We start from the raw sequence: 15,724 nt of genomic DNA on the forward strand, positions 1-15,724 counted from the left end.
ATTTGCTTGCTTACAGATTTCTTTTTTTTTTTTACTTTGTCCCACTTAAATGTGAAAATCGTCAAATTGATGTAAAAAATTACCTAAGTAAACACAAAAAGCAGCTTTTAAATTCTGAATAAAAAAAATAAGTTTTGTGAAATAATTATTGGTCCCTAAACTCAACTGGTCTTTCCACTCTTTGTGGTAACAGCTGCCATCAAGCGTTTGTGATAACTAGCAAGCATTATTTAACATCACCAGAGAAAGTTTTTCCCTGTTTTATGCATAATTGGTTTAAATCTGTTGAGGGTCTTTGCACAAGGCTCAATCTGATGTAAGTTCAGACTTGGACTAGGCCACTTCCAATCCTTTTTGTTGTGGTGTTTGAACCATTTTGAGGTGGACTCGTTGGTACAGACCAACACTAGACTAGTTTTAAATATGTTTCTGAAATGTTTTGTTTTTGTCATCAGTATGAACAATATTTTTTCAAAAGACTTGGAAAAATATTCCAGATTTCTTTATGAAAAGGATGTTTTTGGAAGCTGGTGACACAGGGTTTTTGTACTTTAGGGTCAGCAGAGCCTAAAGCTCTGGCACTTTTCTGGCACTTTTAACCCCTTACCTGTCATGATGACACCGGTGTCATTTCTGGCCGATTGATTTGAATGAAACTGTTTTGAGGGCAACAGTTTGGTGTCAAACATTTGAGTTTCAAAAGGAAAAACGGGAATAAATCTGTAAGCAAGCAAAAACTTTTTCACTGCACTGCATATATATTTGAATTTAAACACAATTAACTGTACTTGCACCTCATTAGTCTTGTACACTTGACTGAAGTTCACACCACCACTGACGTCTCCCATCCCTCACTTTCCTCTTTTCTTACTGGTCTCTTTTTATGCCATCTCTTTTTTCCTCTTTCTGGTGTCTACTTCTCCCCCCTCCTCCAATAATTTTTCGTTTTCTTCTATTTTCTCCTTTCCTGCCTCTCCTCCCTCCCACAGAGCCTTCAAAGACCGACTCCAATGCCGGCGTTGTGGCAGGGGCAGTTATAGGCTCCCTGCTGGCCCTCCTTTTGGTCGCCGCCCTCGTTACCGTGCTCGTCACCCGTAGCCGTAGGCAGCAGCAGGGTTACCGGGCCAACGGCGGCAGCGACATGAAGACACGCATATTCGGTGGCGGCAAGAAGGCGAGCAAGAACGGAACAAGCGGAGGAACGGGAAGCGGCGGCGTTGCGGGTGGTAATAACAACGGACCCGTCTACATCGATCGCTCGCCTAACCAGGGTCTGGGAGAGAAAAACAACCACCACCAGCCGTTCACCATGGGCGCCCGGCCTGAGGTCGTCACCGGCACACCTACCGCCCAGGACATCCTGCTGAGCAATGAATTAGATGAAGCCGAGAGGAGGAAGTTTGACGAGATGGAGGACGAGGAGAGATATGACCACTTCGCTGGAGGAGGCCCGATTCTGCAACTGCGCCCCCCTCCCAACCCGGACGACATGATTGGAGATTACATGGACGATGACATGGAGTCCCAGCGGGACGGCTCGGTCATCTCCCGGACTGCAGTTTACGTATAGAGGAAGAGGAGGGGAGCATACAGAAGAGGAAGAGGAGAGAAATAAAAAGCAGGCTTAAGAAATCCTCTCGAGGATTGTTTGGCGTTGGGTCTTGTCCCATTCCCATTGAGGGGGGGGAAAAAAAAATAAAAAAATACCACTTTTATTTTTGCAAATTGATTTTAAATATGCCCAATTATTAATCACAGAGCAGCCCCGTAGTGAGCAGGACTGGAAGAGGGCATGAGGAAAAGCATCTTAAGAAGCATCAACTGAAAATCAAACTGAGAAAAGAGCAACATCTCTCTCACCGCTTCAGCTCATGCTCTCCCCATTGCTCGGTTCTTGACTTTCAACTGTCAGACTAAAAGAGAAAATACATAGTGTGGGAGTAGGAAAATTGAATCATGATACAAGCTTTGCTATACAGGCATTTCACTTGCATATTCACTCCTAACTTCACTTAAAAATAAAAAATACTGTGGTTGTCAAGCAGTTCCATGTTGCCTGCGACTCTCAGTCCTCCTGTGGGAAGCCTTTTGTTTTGGTAATGTGTTGTGCTGTAACATCTGGTGTGTTGGTGTGTAAAAAAAAAAAAAAAAATGCAAACCATCGGGTGTATTAGAGATGTGAATGATGTATTTGCTCGTGCTCACTCTGCTCTCTCTGCCTTGCTCTGACAACTCTAAACACGCAGCTCTGCAGATCATCAGCAACACTGGACTCTTAAGGTTGGAAGAGAAGTTTTTGGTCTATTATTTTTTTAGTTCTTTACTAATAGAAAAGTTGAGAAAGTTACCATTTGCAACAACTTTTTTAGGAAATTCGGCATGCGGGCTTGTTTTTTTTTTTTTTCTGTGCCTGGAGGGTTAGATTCTGGTTGAAGTGCTGCTGATGTGACGGGGCGGAGGGATGAAGAGAGAGATGCAGGAGGAACAGAGATAAGCACCTTTTTTTCCTCACCCTCATCTCTCCGGATCCCTCCCAACAGGAGGAGCTTGACTGGTAATGAGCCATGAAGTTGCTCGTCTAGCTGGGGCCAACAGATTGCCGCCGCTTATCGTTTATGAAGTGGCGTTTCCTCGCTCCGGCTCTCCTCCCATCTCTGCAGCCCCTTCTCTTCCCGTTCTCTCCAGTGTTTATGGGAAGTGTTGATTTATCCGGGGCGCTGTCCAGGTCACGGCCACCTAGAGCAGGGGGAGTATTTTACCGCTCCTGATCCATCAGGAGCCCCACTTACTCCACTCCGATGGAGTAATTCACCTGGATTGGCCACATTCACAACCCCCTCCTTCCACACTTTAGCAAATGGCCGGACGCAGCAGAGCCTCCATAGTGCTGCGGCATTAGACAAGACAGATTTTCAGTGAGGATCATATATTACTTTCCATTAGCGGATGTTAGATGTTGCGAATTGATTGGAGGACGTAAAAAGGTTTGGTATTGATGGGCAACATGTGGTGAAATGGCCCTTTAGGTGCAGAGCTTATTGTCTTCGAACCGTTAATTCTTCCTTTTTAATGAGCTCCTTTCTAGAAATTAGACCCGGTGGCTACTGTACACTGATGTCTTTGAGGCTCGGCGTGTGCATCTGCATGCATTTGGATAATTGTGGTGAGAAGCTCGTTCCACTCATGAGTTTCCCACCCTGATTATTGACTCCCCTTTGACCTCCTCAGAAGGACATCCAGCAGCAGGTGTAATCTTGATTGATGCCATTAAGGCCAGGTGGGCTCTGGGTTGGCCTTTCTGAAGGAATCCGCCGGTCAAAACCAGGTTGACCCGCCAGCCGGGGCGTAGGTGGCTGTAATGGCCTGCTTTTTGAGCATGAAAACGCCACAGCACAGACCCGGCATGGACCGGTACCAGATTCTCACAGCAGGATGAGGACAGCGTCAAAAATATTGGCAGAAATTACGATGAAATAAAATGTTTAAAGCAAAAGTTATTCCTACTACTGCCACAATTTTAAAACTTTACTCTTTAGAGAAAGTACAATTCAAAATGTAATTTTTTATTAAACTGAAATATTTAACTTAAATGTGAATTTTTGAAAACTTTTACTTAAAATGTCACTTTATTTGAAATTGAATTTAAAATGAATTATACTGAGCATTAGTCGTAGCATTGGCATTTCTTTTTTTTTATATAGAGCTAAGTAAAACATAAAACAAGTTAAATGTGATTATTTTGATGAGTTGCTCTTTTTTTTTTTATTTGACTTGACAGCATCCAGCAGCAGGTGGGGGAGGGGCAGTGCCACGTTACTGTACGCTCCAGGCAGCAAAGGGAAAACTCCAGCCTCTCTGGCTCTGCCCTTGGAATTTCATTAAAAGGATTTTAAACCATTAAAACAGTACGATGGGAGATTTTTGCAGATTTATTTCCCTGACAACGGCAGCCGGTCCATGCCTACCACAGACCCTGCGTTCAATAAGTAGAAATATTTGTTTGCTGTTCTAATTGTTAACCTTCGTGCTGGCAGAGAGAGAAGCAGAGAGAGTCAGAAGGCAAATAACAAAAACGGTGACAGCATTTAGCATTTGAGCACCGTGTGGCAGATTGTAAGCCAGCGTGTTCAATGGGATTATCATCTAATGGCCTTAGTTTATGCATAAATGGATGAATAACAGATTTATTGAACACAGCTGACTTGTCACAACCACTTAATAGAAAAAAAAAAGTATTACTTTTTTTGCACTCGTGTTTGTCACATCTTCAATGAACAATATCCGAGTGAAACTTGGTTTCTTTGGGTTCGGGGGAGATTTAAAAAAAGAAGAAAACAAGGGACAAACAAAAACACTTATGTACATTTTGGTGTGAAGTATCTGTGTACTATAAATGTAATCATCTTTATTTTTCTCGTGAAAATGTACATATTAATGAAATGTAAATATCGGATTGATGGAGCCAGTTTCACCAGGAGTATGGAGGTTTGTGTTGGCCTCCAGTTCAAATGTCCTCGCAGGCTTTCAGAATGTAGTTTGGTCAATGCTGAACTGTCCAACCTTATATAACCTGAGACTTATTTTATATTGGTGTTTTTTCCCTCAAATCACCGACATTTTCACATAACCGCATCCCATTTCTAGTGTCGTTGCACACAGCATAAAAAAAATAAAGAAAACCGCAGTTTATCTGGGATACCTTCACCCCACAAGCAGCAGGTGAACCCGCGTGAGCCAGCTCTCCGTTTAGTCGGTGTGTATTCCAGCGACGCTTTTCACGACCGGAGCTGCAACCCGAGTGGCCGCCCTGAGTCACCGCTAAAAAGTGTCAAACTGCAGATATTGTGCATTTCAAAGGTGCATTCGCTCGCTCGCGCTCGCTGGCGCGCACACACAGCTGCTATATGCGTGTACATCAGCAGAACGAGGAGAAACAATTCGCCCACACACAAACACCCTTCAGTCGCTTTCATTATGCTCACTCCCACAGCCAAACTGGTGGAGCAGCAGACACCTCATACCTGACAAGTCTGCCATCTTCTGACATGAGCCCACACAAAGCTGCACAAAATAATAATAGGGGGGGGAACAAAAAAAAAAGCAACACAACCCCAAACACAATCGCACTAATACAGAGATGTTTCCATCGTGCTTGAAAGCCGTGTTGAGAAGAAGCTACACTCAAATTGTGAGCATGTAAATCTCACTTTTCAAAGAGCATCCATTTATGTCCTAGGATATATAGCTTTCATGAAAATGCCACCCAGCTGACCTCGTGTTCATCCCAGATTCCCTTTCAATGCTTTTAAAAGTCACTCGTCACACTCCCCTATCCGCTTCGTCCCCTCCCCTCGCCCGCCTGACTTCTCGTACCTCTGCAACCTCAGACACAAACTCGGCGACATCCACCTCTTCACTGAAGCAGCGCTTGTCAGACAAAATGCTTTTAGTGAACCCTGCAATTCTGGCTCAGGCCTAGCATCAAGGTGATGCAGTCTAAATATCAGATATTTTCCCCCAACACCCCCCCATGTTCCAAAAAAGCGACGTCCCCCTCGCCTGTTTGTTTGGCTCCAGACATCCGATGACAAATCAAAGCCTTAACATCTCCCAGCTCGCTCACATCACCGACGAAAAAAAGAAAAAATGAAGAAACCTTCCTGTGTACATAGTATAAATATATAAATATGTAGCAGAGGAAAAAAGAATTACTAATTTATGGTGTCACATTTGTGTATTACTCAGTGACAGCAAGCATGAAGGATTTATTTTCTTCTATTACAGTCTCCTCTCTCTCTCTCTTCTGTTATTTTGCAGTGCTTTATAATTTATGTTTTCTGAGTGCTTTATTCTTGACTGCTGCGCTGTGATTGCTGCCAAATCTGGTGAATCTGAACTGCACACGCACACACACTCGCTACAAAACAGTCTTAACCCAAAATGTGCTTTTATTACTATCGACTGCTCTGTGTGAAGGTTGTTTTAACTTTTTGTATTTTTTAATTTTTGGCTTTTTGTTTCGGTCTGAATTAGGATTGTTGTCACTGTTTTGTCATGTCTTTCTATATATTTTTTTGTTTCTTTTTCGTATTCGGTTCATATTAAAGATCTCCTGATTTTTAAACTGTTCCTGTGTTGCTGCTTTGTGTGTTTCGGTGTGTCAGTCCCTTTAACAGCTGAGGGTTGCAGGATGAGTTGGCTCCCAGATTGAAAAGAAGCGCCACTCATTGATTCCCGCTGATTAGATTTATAGATAAATTGATCGAGATATGAAGTGGCCTCTCGGTCTCATGTCACACAGCCCTGAGAGTCCAGACCCGCCCTCGATATTTTTAACTCCAATTTCCTGGTCTGGCTGCTTGTCTCGTTTCAGTTTCGATAAATCTGTGCGAGTCCACGGAGGTGTGATAACGGGCTTATGGGAAAAAAAACTGAGCGCAAGTGTCAGGGAAACAATTTTGTAGAATAAAAATCTCGTCCTGTGGACGAGCTCCACCTCCCACCAGCCCTCCCTCTGCTTTGCGCATCTGTCCCGGCTGGTTAAGCTAAACATGCTGCCTTGGTTTCATGTAGAGTGCCTGTGAAAAATACCTTTTTCATGTTTTATTGGGAGATTTTGTGATAGAACAACAAGAAGTAGTGCAGAATTTTGTAAGTGGAAAGAAGATTTATATGCATTTTTTGTAGATTTTTGCGAAAACTAATCTGAAAAGTCCAGTATGCATTTCTGCCCGGTCCACATGGATGAACAACTTGTAAAAACTTCTGCTCCAATTAATGCAGCAAAGTCTTTTGGGTTATGTCTTTACCAGCTTTTGCACATTGAGGAAATCTTTTTGCGACATAGTGCAAGCTCAGTCTGTGTGAACTGCGTTTTCTCTTCTGGAAGCCACAGATCTGGATCTAAACCCTCGTCTTACAGCTCCGGCTGTGTTTCCATGAGCCTCCCGGCTGTTTCTCTGATTAATGCTCCTCTTGTCGGTTTAGGTCGACGGTCATGATTGGACATCTTGTGGAGTTCTGTTCAAAGCTTTAGAGTATCGTTTCTTAACCTGACCCTGATTTAAACTCTTCCACACCTTTTAGGAATTAACCCTCTTTACTCCTCCGTGTTTATGATGCCTTTAATTCAGTGATATCTAATAAACCTCTGATGCCTTCCTTCACAGAACAGCTGCAGTTACACTGAGGTTAAAGCTACACACACATGGAGTTTATTTAGGTGACAACTGGTTTCACTGGATTTTATTTCAGGGTACCAGACTTAAATGGGCTGAACATAAGTTTTCACTTCTCAATTTGATATGGAAATAAAGTAGACTCTTTCCTGCACTTCAGTTGCTCTTTGTGCTTATCAAACCAAAAGAACAGGAGTTTGCATAATGTGGCACAAAGGGTAAAAGTTCAGAGTGTGAAAAGTTTCACAAGACACTGAATGTCCAAGACGGTGGAGTTATTTTCATAGAGCGCTTTTCAGAGATGAACCAAAAATAAAACGCCCAAGATTGATGGTCTGCAGGTCAGATGAGGAATGTTAATTAAATGCAGTAAAAGACTTTCCACCATTTTCTAGTCCGTGAACCAGCAGCAAATATTTTGATGCACTTTGAGTTTATTCAAAATCAGAAAGTGCGGCAGGCTTTTCATGAATAAAAACTGATTCAAACCACGTCCACCGACAAACCTGCAGGCACTTTCTGACTTTAGTGCTACAGACCTTGGAATAAAACGCAAAATCAGAACCGACTGGTTAGGAAAGGCCTGATCTGTGAGTCTTCATCCAGTATTCTCATCCCACCATGCTGGTTGTTACGAAAGGACACATGTATTCCTTTTCAACGGGAATAAATATTAGTACACCCATCAGGAGCTCAAACATATCTCACCCACAAACTGCAGGCCTGAGAAGAGACGAGAAGAGAGAGGAATGTGTTGGTGGAGCTTCAGTGGGTTTTCCTGCAGGGAGGCGGTTTCTGTTATCAGACGGGGGGGGAACGGGGGCGTGCAGGCCAGGCTGAAGCTCTGTGAACAAGGCGCCTTTCAAAGGCTACATTGTTTGAACCCTGACTAAACCAAACTGGTTTGGTCAAATTTTAACAGAAGGGAAAGCAGTGTAGAGGTCTGTATGGCGGCGCTGGCATGCCTGCACCTTCCCTTCATCTGGTTTTAGCTTCTATCTCGCACTCCCCACTGAATGCAGCTCTATTACATTCTGCTGGTAACGGCCCTGCGAGGGTGACAGTTGGTTATGGGCGGTTATGGTGGCGCGTCCTCGATATTTGCCCGGTGCTTTGATGCCGTCGTGTATCTGCGTGTTGTTCTGGCTTCTTGTCACAGTTCATTTTTGTTGCAAGCTTCTTCTGTCAATGCAGCTATTTACTGCGAGTCCAGCCCACCATCTGGCCACTCTAATTGCTTTGGATTTGAGGCTGGTGAGATGGAGAGGACATGCACACAGAGAGAGACGTACTCTTTCGTTTTTATTTTTTTTAATTTAATATATTTAAAAAAAAAAAAAAACTTGAGTGCAGCAGCAGTAAAGCTTTTAAGCTGCAGCTTTTTATAAAAGCCCATGCAGCCACTTGGCTTTTTTTTTTTGTGTGTCTCTTTTCAGCTGAATAGGTATACAGCTCACGTGAAAGCTCTGACCGCATAGTGCCAGACCCATTTTATTTGAGCTTGAGGGCAATTAACCTGAATCAGAAGCCAAAGTGACAGCCTCTACACTGCTATCAACATTAGCTTACAGTCAGGAGACGTGGAGTGGTGCCCCAAAGCAGTCGGGCCTTCTGGCTGAAGCGCTGCAGCGTGAATGCATGCAGAACTGCGTGCGTGTACGTGTGTGTGCGTTAGAGAGTGTCAAGTTGTGAGTGTGTGATCACTTCAGACAGGATGTTTGTGTGCTAATTGAAGTGCACGTGACTGTTTGACACATGCATGTTTGTGTAAGGCTTTATATTTGACTTTCAGCTCCGACGGCTACATCCGCGGCGCTGATTAAACGTCTGATCGTCACGGTGTGTGTGTGTGCGTGTGTGCGCGTGTGCGCGTGTGTGTGTGGATAAGCGAAGGCCCTCTCTGGTCCCTCTCTGCTGATAACTTCAAACACAATGCTCCTCGTTTAACCTCTCACCTTCCGGCTCTGGACCCGACTAATAAATCCCAGAGAAGGTGATGGACGGCCGGGCCTGTTGAACGGATATCTTAAGCGATGGATGTGGTGACCCGAGTCAACACGGAGATTAAATCATGTCTACCTCTAACCTCAATTATGAAAGGTTTCTGCATATTTTTATTAGCTTTAAGGTGATGGTCTTTTTCTCTGCTTGAGGTGAATTTTTAAATCTTCAGGTGTGTGTCTCATGCTAAGTAGGGAGCTTGCAGCAAATCGTCTTAAAGTAGGCTGTTTACCATCTGCGGCCTTATGTATCATGAAGTAGAGCAGTATGGAAACACTTTAATATTCTATGCATCACAATAGATGCCACAGATATTCTGTTTTTAGTAGTAGTAGGAATAAATGTGTCATAAAAAACATTTGTTCTATATTTTTTGTTTCAAATTTGTGGAAACACTTTCATCTTCTGTAACTGTGGTCTTAATACTAAAGAATATCGTAGAGCGAGGATCTCACTCCATAATTGATGTTTATGGCTATATTATTGCAGTATATGTAGCAATGCCCTTCCTGAACTAGCAGATATCTGTAAAAAATAGGGTCATTCTTCTGAGATCAACTCAGCCTGAGTCCAGCCAAGCTCTGCCAGGGATTAGATTGGAAGAAGGAAACATAAAAATTTCAAGCTACATAAACCTCACGTATGTTTTCATTTCTACAGTAAGACTACAGCTAAGAGTCAAATCTGTCAACCTGCACTGCAGTTTCAAAGGTTGGCGGGAGTTGCATATTTTGTTTGTTTGTTTTTTTCATCTGAGAACAGGTTTGGAGTCAGAATAAATACATAAATGTTAGGTTTTCTGTTTTCCCATTTAACATATCTGTATTTGAGATTAGATGACTGCTGGGTGCCCTGGCTGTCACTAGAGCAGCAGAATCTCCTTCCAAAGTAAACAAAGCCAAAACCAATCTAAATCTAGCTAAGCTCAAGACGCTTGCAGATCTTGAGGAAAACCATTGCACTGTGGACTCTGTCTTATCCCCCTCTCTCTGTGGGAGGCTTTTTACAGCGGGGATATGGTTTATTTAGTGGAGGAACGTCTGGAAGTTTGCCCACTTCAAATTTCTTGGTAAGGAATGACATGTTTTGCTGGGCTGGCTGCCACAACACAAAACCGGGGCTTTTAATGGTGCGCACACAAATCAAACGAAGCAGTTCTCTAGGAACACAGGCTGTGGTATTTTTACATCACGTCTAATAACTTCAGCTTCAGTGAAAGTAAAGGAGAACTTGAAGCTCTGGGCTCATAGAAAAGCATAAAGTGGCTCTGACGAGGTCTTACAATGTGACCAGCTGAGGCCAGAATCCACAACACGACTCGGATTAAACATTTAGTAGCTGTGCACAGAAAGAAGTTGTAAATATTGGTCTGCTGGAGTTTCAGAATAGTCTTTCTCATTGTTATAAAAGTATTTTGGTTCACTTTTCCCCCCCAAATCTTTTATAGGCGTGGTATAGGCATGTAGCAGCAGAATTTTTTTTTGTGCAATCCTGTTTGGTGTACTTTTGTTTTTTTTTGTCCTGGTAAATCTGTGGTTGATGCTTCATCTGTCAGACAAACCTCAGACTTTAGCATATTGTGGTTTAAGGTGCAAAAGTTGAAATGACTACAAAACAAGAAGAAGTCATTACCCCTCCACCACCGTGCTCATGAATTATGCCGCCACTTCTTGGTGTTTTCAGTCTCTCGTTTCTTGGCCTTATCCGTCAAAAACACCTTGACGTCTTCTGCTTTAAACTTCTCTTTTCTAAAACCTCAGCTTTGTTGTTGTAGTTTTTAGGAACCTTCCGCAGCAATTAAAATGACGTTCCTTGATGTAGTTCTTGCATTTTGCTGCAGTTTTACAGAAAGGTAGCATCAGAAGAAGGCAATGTTAAAAAAAAATCCCTTGAGTCTCTGGAGATCAACAGGATCAGCTGCTACTTTAAGGTCATATCTGTTCACTTTTGCACCACATTTCTGCACAGCAACAAACTAAGTTTCTGCTTTCGTTGAGATTGTTATGCATGTGCATTCTTGGTTACCCATGTGCATCAGCACACAGGATGTGGCCAAACACTTCCTTTAATTGCAGACTGCCGTTTATCCATTTTAGATGGGGGTTTTTTCCTCATTTTTGGTGAGTTTACAGTCTGACACGGGACTTGTTATGCTCTGTTGCCATATTTATGTAAAAACAGATGTAAGAACTGTCAGAAGTGAAACCTAAAAAAAATGGTTGTTGCTGTTTTAAACATTATTTTTTTTAAAAAAGCACAGTGTGATGTAGCATTAAAAACTGTTGAGTGTTTTATTTTGGGCCAATGAAGCAACCTGGAGGTTTTTCCTACATAGATTTCTCCAACATGGTCAAACCATGCAATTTGAGGCCAAGTTGTCAAACTACTAATAGACATTTCATTTCGTGACTGAGTGGAATTATTCAAAGGTCTTATTTCGACTCATTGTGTAGCTGTCTCTGATTTTATTACATGAGTGCACTTTACTTCACCTACACAGTGTTTTACGCTTGATAGTGGGATCAGTTTTTGCCAGAATTGCCTGTTTAATTGGATTTAAATCACTGCTATAAAAATAAGAACAGAACTCTTCACTGGCGTTGCCAATTTCACACACTGAGTCAGTTTGTGACAAATCTGAGGATTGTTCATTGCTTGAGTCAGAATGGGAGAGTAATTTCTGTGCGTGACTACAGCAGATTGTAAACGGCATTTTAGCTGCTTTTTCTAGTAGTTTAGTAAATGTTTCAATCTCATTTTTCTGATCATATTGAGTTTCTAGTGGTAGTTTTGTTGTTAGATAATACTTGCCCTCTAAGACTAAATGTTATGTAAATTTGATGATGGAATAATGTTATTCCATCATCAAAAACGTACCTGGATTGTTGATTTGATTCCTTCATTCATGTTATAAGAATTTAAGCGCGCTTGTGTTCAGAGTGTTGCCCATTTCCAAGTCTCCATCCGAGCTTCCACCCTACAGAGCGCGCCTCCTGCACTCAGCTCCTCCAGACTAGTGGCAGCAGCGATTAGCAAACGCTTGCTAGAGCTGTGCGCCTGCTGAATTTATGCAAACTACTTAACAGTCCAACACGCCTAAGAACTTTTGCAAATGGATTAATGGAGGAGCATTGTTGTGACATAACTGTTACCAAGGCAGTTTGTCTGGTAACTCAGAGTGGAGGTAGCGTTCTCGCAAAAGGTTGTCGGGGTTTAAAAAGTCACGTAGATGACGCTACTCTTCATGGTTATAAACAAAATTCCTTACACAGAAAAACTGTTAACTCCATCCTTTTTCAACCACAATATACGTTCAACAGAACCATTTTTAACAAAGAAAAAAAATCTATGTTTTAGGTTGCATCCATAAACTTATGCTATGCTGCGTTACGATCCCTATGAGGAGTGTCTGTTTTTGAGAGGGCAACTGAAAAGGTAGTTTGTTTGTCAACAAAGTGCAGTTTTAAAATCATCTATCCTATTATCTGTAAAAATCATAGAAATTGGGATTTTAAGTTATGCGCTTCATAAATGGAAGATTTTCTATCTTTCTGGTTCTAAAATGATTTTTTTTAAAGCTGTTCAAGCTCGTCCAAAAAAAAAAAAAATTAAATTTTTTCTTTTTATATTTTTATATCTTGGAGGAAATGCCTTGAGCAGCGTGGAGTTGCTACAAGCAAGGTAAATGGAAAGTGCAGAGGATGTCATTTGTAAATAATCACAGGAAACAGGAAATTGTATTGTTCGTCTTCCTCCAGCTGTAAATGAACCTTTGCTTCTGGTCAGTGTTTTTCTATTTCCACACGCATGTCCTCTGCACACACAGAAAAGACCCCTGGGCAGACAGAGACGGGAGAAATAAGTCGTCTCGTTTCCCCTGGAGGCTCTGGGCGTTTACTCTTTCTGTCCCGTGCTGACAGGACTGGAGCTGCAGCGGTGGCTGGACTTCATTGTTGGGCGGCTGAATCTCCCTCGGGGCAAATCCGAGGGCAGGGAAGGGCAGACGGAGCCGAATATATCGTGCGAGGTGGTATTATAGGAGGGCAAAGAGGGCAGGATGGTGTGGAGTGGGGATATCCAAGACCTTAGAAAAAGCTGGAAAGTTCGCCGGTATGAATTTCGCAGTGACTAATACAAGATTGAACAAAATGGGGAGGAGAGATGAAAAGGAGGACCGGGGGAGTCTGCAAGGAGGGAGGGGGCAAAAGGGCAAAAAGTAGAACAGGGTGAAGGGAGAGGCTCGCATGAAAAAAGATGGAGGAGATGGCTGAGCTGATGCAGCTGTGTTGATTTTAGCTTCTCGCAGCTCGGCTTGTGTACGTTTCTGGAAGCCCGCCTATCTCAGACGGCAGAGAAGAGAAGGCCGCCCCGGGGTCTGCAGACCTACACGCACCTGCACAAACACGCGCCGCCCCTGCTGCTCAATGAGAACCACAAGCATCATGAGCTCATTTTGTTGCTCTGAGCAAATTTTGACCCTAAAGGTCGTCACGCTGCGACTTACCTGGAACAAATCCTTTTCTTAAAAAATAAGAAGCATCACGGGAACACAGCGTGACCACCAGGGAGCATCATTGTGAGTAAGGTAACATGTCTGAGGGGTGCATGTGTGTGTAGGTGCATGTCTGTGTGTGGGTATGAATAAAAAGATTATATCAGGGGAAAGAATGGTTTGTTGCTGCTCCTAAGAATAGCTTCTGTGACGGAAATGATTTTGATTCTGTATGCAAGCCTGTGTGTGTGTGTGTGTGTGTGTGTGTGTGTGTGTGTGTGTGTGTGTGTGTGTGTGTGTGTGTGTGTGTGTGTGTGTGTGGGGTTGTCTCCTTTTTTTTTTTTGTGTGTGTATTTGCCCTGGAGTGTTTTGCAGATCAAATGCTCTCGCTGTTTAATTCTCCGTCTCAACAGGCAGCTCTTACAAAGAACATGCCCGCGCTGGCACATGCACGTCTGCACACACACACGCAAACCTTCGGAAAGAAAGATAAATTTTAAAGATAAAAACAAAATAGGCCTGCAAATATTTGATCTTGGGGATTTAGCGCGATCTTCTGGGGATGGCAGTATTGGTAGAAAATGATGGATGACTTGGTTCATGTTCAGTTTTGCTTTTAACTTCTGATCACTTGTTTCCATGACTTACGGCATAAAATTTGCTTGCAGATTTATTTATTTATTTATTTTTTGCTCAAGTTTATCAAAAATTCTGTATGCAGTGTTGGGGGATTTATACTTCCATATTTTGTCTCTTAATAACCACAAACTTCAATGCTTTTTTAAAATTATTATTATTTTTGAAGGAGCAACACAAAGTAGCACAAGATTTTAGCAGAGAAAGTAAAAGAACACACTGGGTGTTCTGTGAAGCCCTCAGAGGTTTACTAGAAAACATTAGTGAACAAACAGCTTCATGAAAACCAAAGAGCACAGCAGACGGATCAGAGAGAAACTTGTTTAAAGCGCCGCTCAGTCCATCATCTGGAAATGTAAATGATGTATCACAACTGCAAATGCACCAAAACCTGACTGAAAAACCTGACTGAGTCGAGTAGCAACTTTAAAGAAAATATTTAAATAAGTTATCTTGAAAAAAATTCCTGTCTGCGGTTTGATGTAAACTAGATGGGTTGCAAAGCAAATGTCTGAAATATTAGATCAAGGTTGACTTTTCTTTCCCCTTTTCATGCGTAACACTATTTATTGTAGAAAACAATGCTGCTGTTTTCAGTAGAGAAAGGGAAAGTAGTTGGTGTCAGACATGGAAAAACACTGGAAGAAAACCTTTTGGAGGCTGAACAGTATCAGAGTCATCATAAAGAAGTTCACCATCCAGCCGGTATTGATTAGTGGCCCAGTCAAAGTCCAGACGTAAATCGAATGAAAAATCTGAGACCTTGAAAATCAGTGATTAGACACTCTGCACTGAGTTTTACACAACTTGAAGAGTTAGCGAAGGAAGAACAGGTGTTTCTTCCTTGTATTTTTAATTGCATCATTTTCCTCTCACTACATTTGCCTTATATTTTGTCAGTCTGTAGAATAAAACCTCAAACTGTGCCGCGGTTTGTTAGAGCAATAAACCTGTCAAAAGTTCAAGGGGTTTAAATCACCTTTTGAACTGAAGGGAGTTGAATCCAAATTCCCAAACAGCTGTTTATCAGATCTGGGTTTTTTTATATACGTTTAGTCGCGGCCCACACTGGAAACCACAAGTTGGAACTTGCCTAAATGTCAAACGCATAAATTGCCTGCAGATGAGGCGTTTAAACGCCAAAGCTGCATTTACGAAGGGATAAATTCAAGAAATCTTTCAGTGTTTTCTCAACAAAACCTTCCTTTTGAGATCATATGTGCATATTCATAATTTAAGGTTACTGTACAAATGTGCTTTTTCAATTATTATGCAAAAGCACAGCGCTGTATAATTTCCCAAATCATCAGTACAATAATTTACAGTTTATAAAAACAGCACCCACTCGGTGAGGATCAGCTGTGGGTCTGAGTCATCTGCAAGTTCTGTATTTATCCAGTGTGTGGGTTTTCTGTGT

At 42.2% G+C, this 15,724-nt stretch overlaps 1 protein-coding gene across 2 annotated transcripts in view; it reads left to right on the forward strand.

Annotated features, from left to right (window-relative positions):
* The window catches only part of si:ch73-22o12.1 (nectin-2), a 118,132-nt gene that overhangs the window by 64,851 nt on the left and 37,557 nt on the right, over positions 1-15,724 (forward strand). Inside the window, exon 7 of one of the 2 annotated variants that reach the window (XM_008431330.2) lies at positions 990-2,152. The exons of the other annotated variant lie outside the window; for it this stretch is intronic. Coding sequence (XP_008429552.1) covers positions 990-1,570 — 581 coding nt within the window. The 3' untranslated portion in view covers positions 1,571-2,152. Of the gene's footprint in view, positions 1-989; positions 2,153-15,724 lie in introns of those variants that run through there. 2 annotated transcript variants of the gene reach the window in all.

This window comes from Poecilia reticulata, linkage group LG16 (genome assembly GCF_000633615.1).
Source record: "Poecilia reticulata strain Guanapo linkage group LG16, Guppy_female_1.0+MT, whole genome shotgun sequence".
Classification (NCBI taxonomy): domain Eukaryota; kingdom Metazoa; phylum Chordata; class Actinopteri; order Cyprinodontiformes; family Poeciliidae; genus Poecilia; species Poecilia reticulata.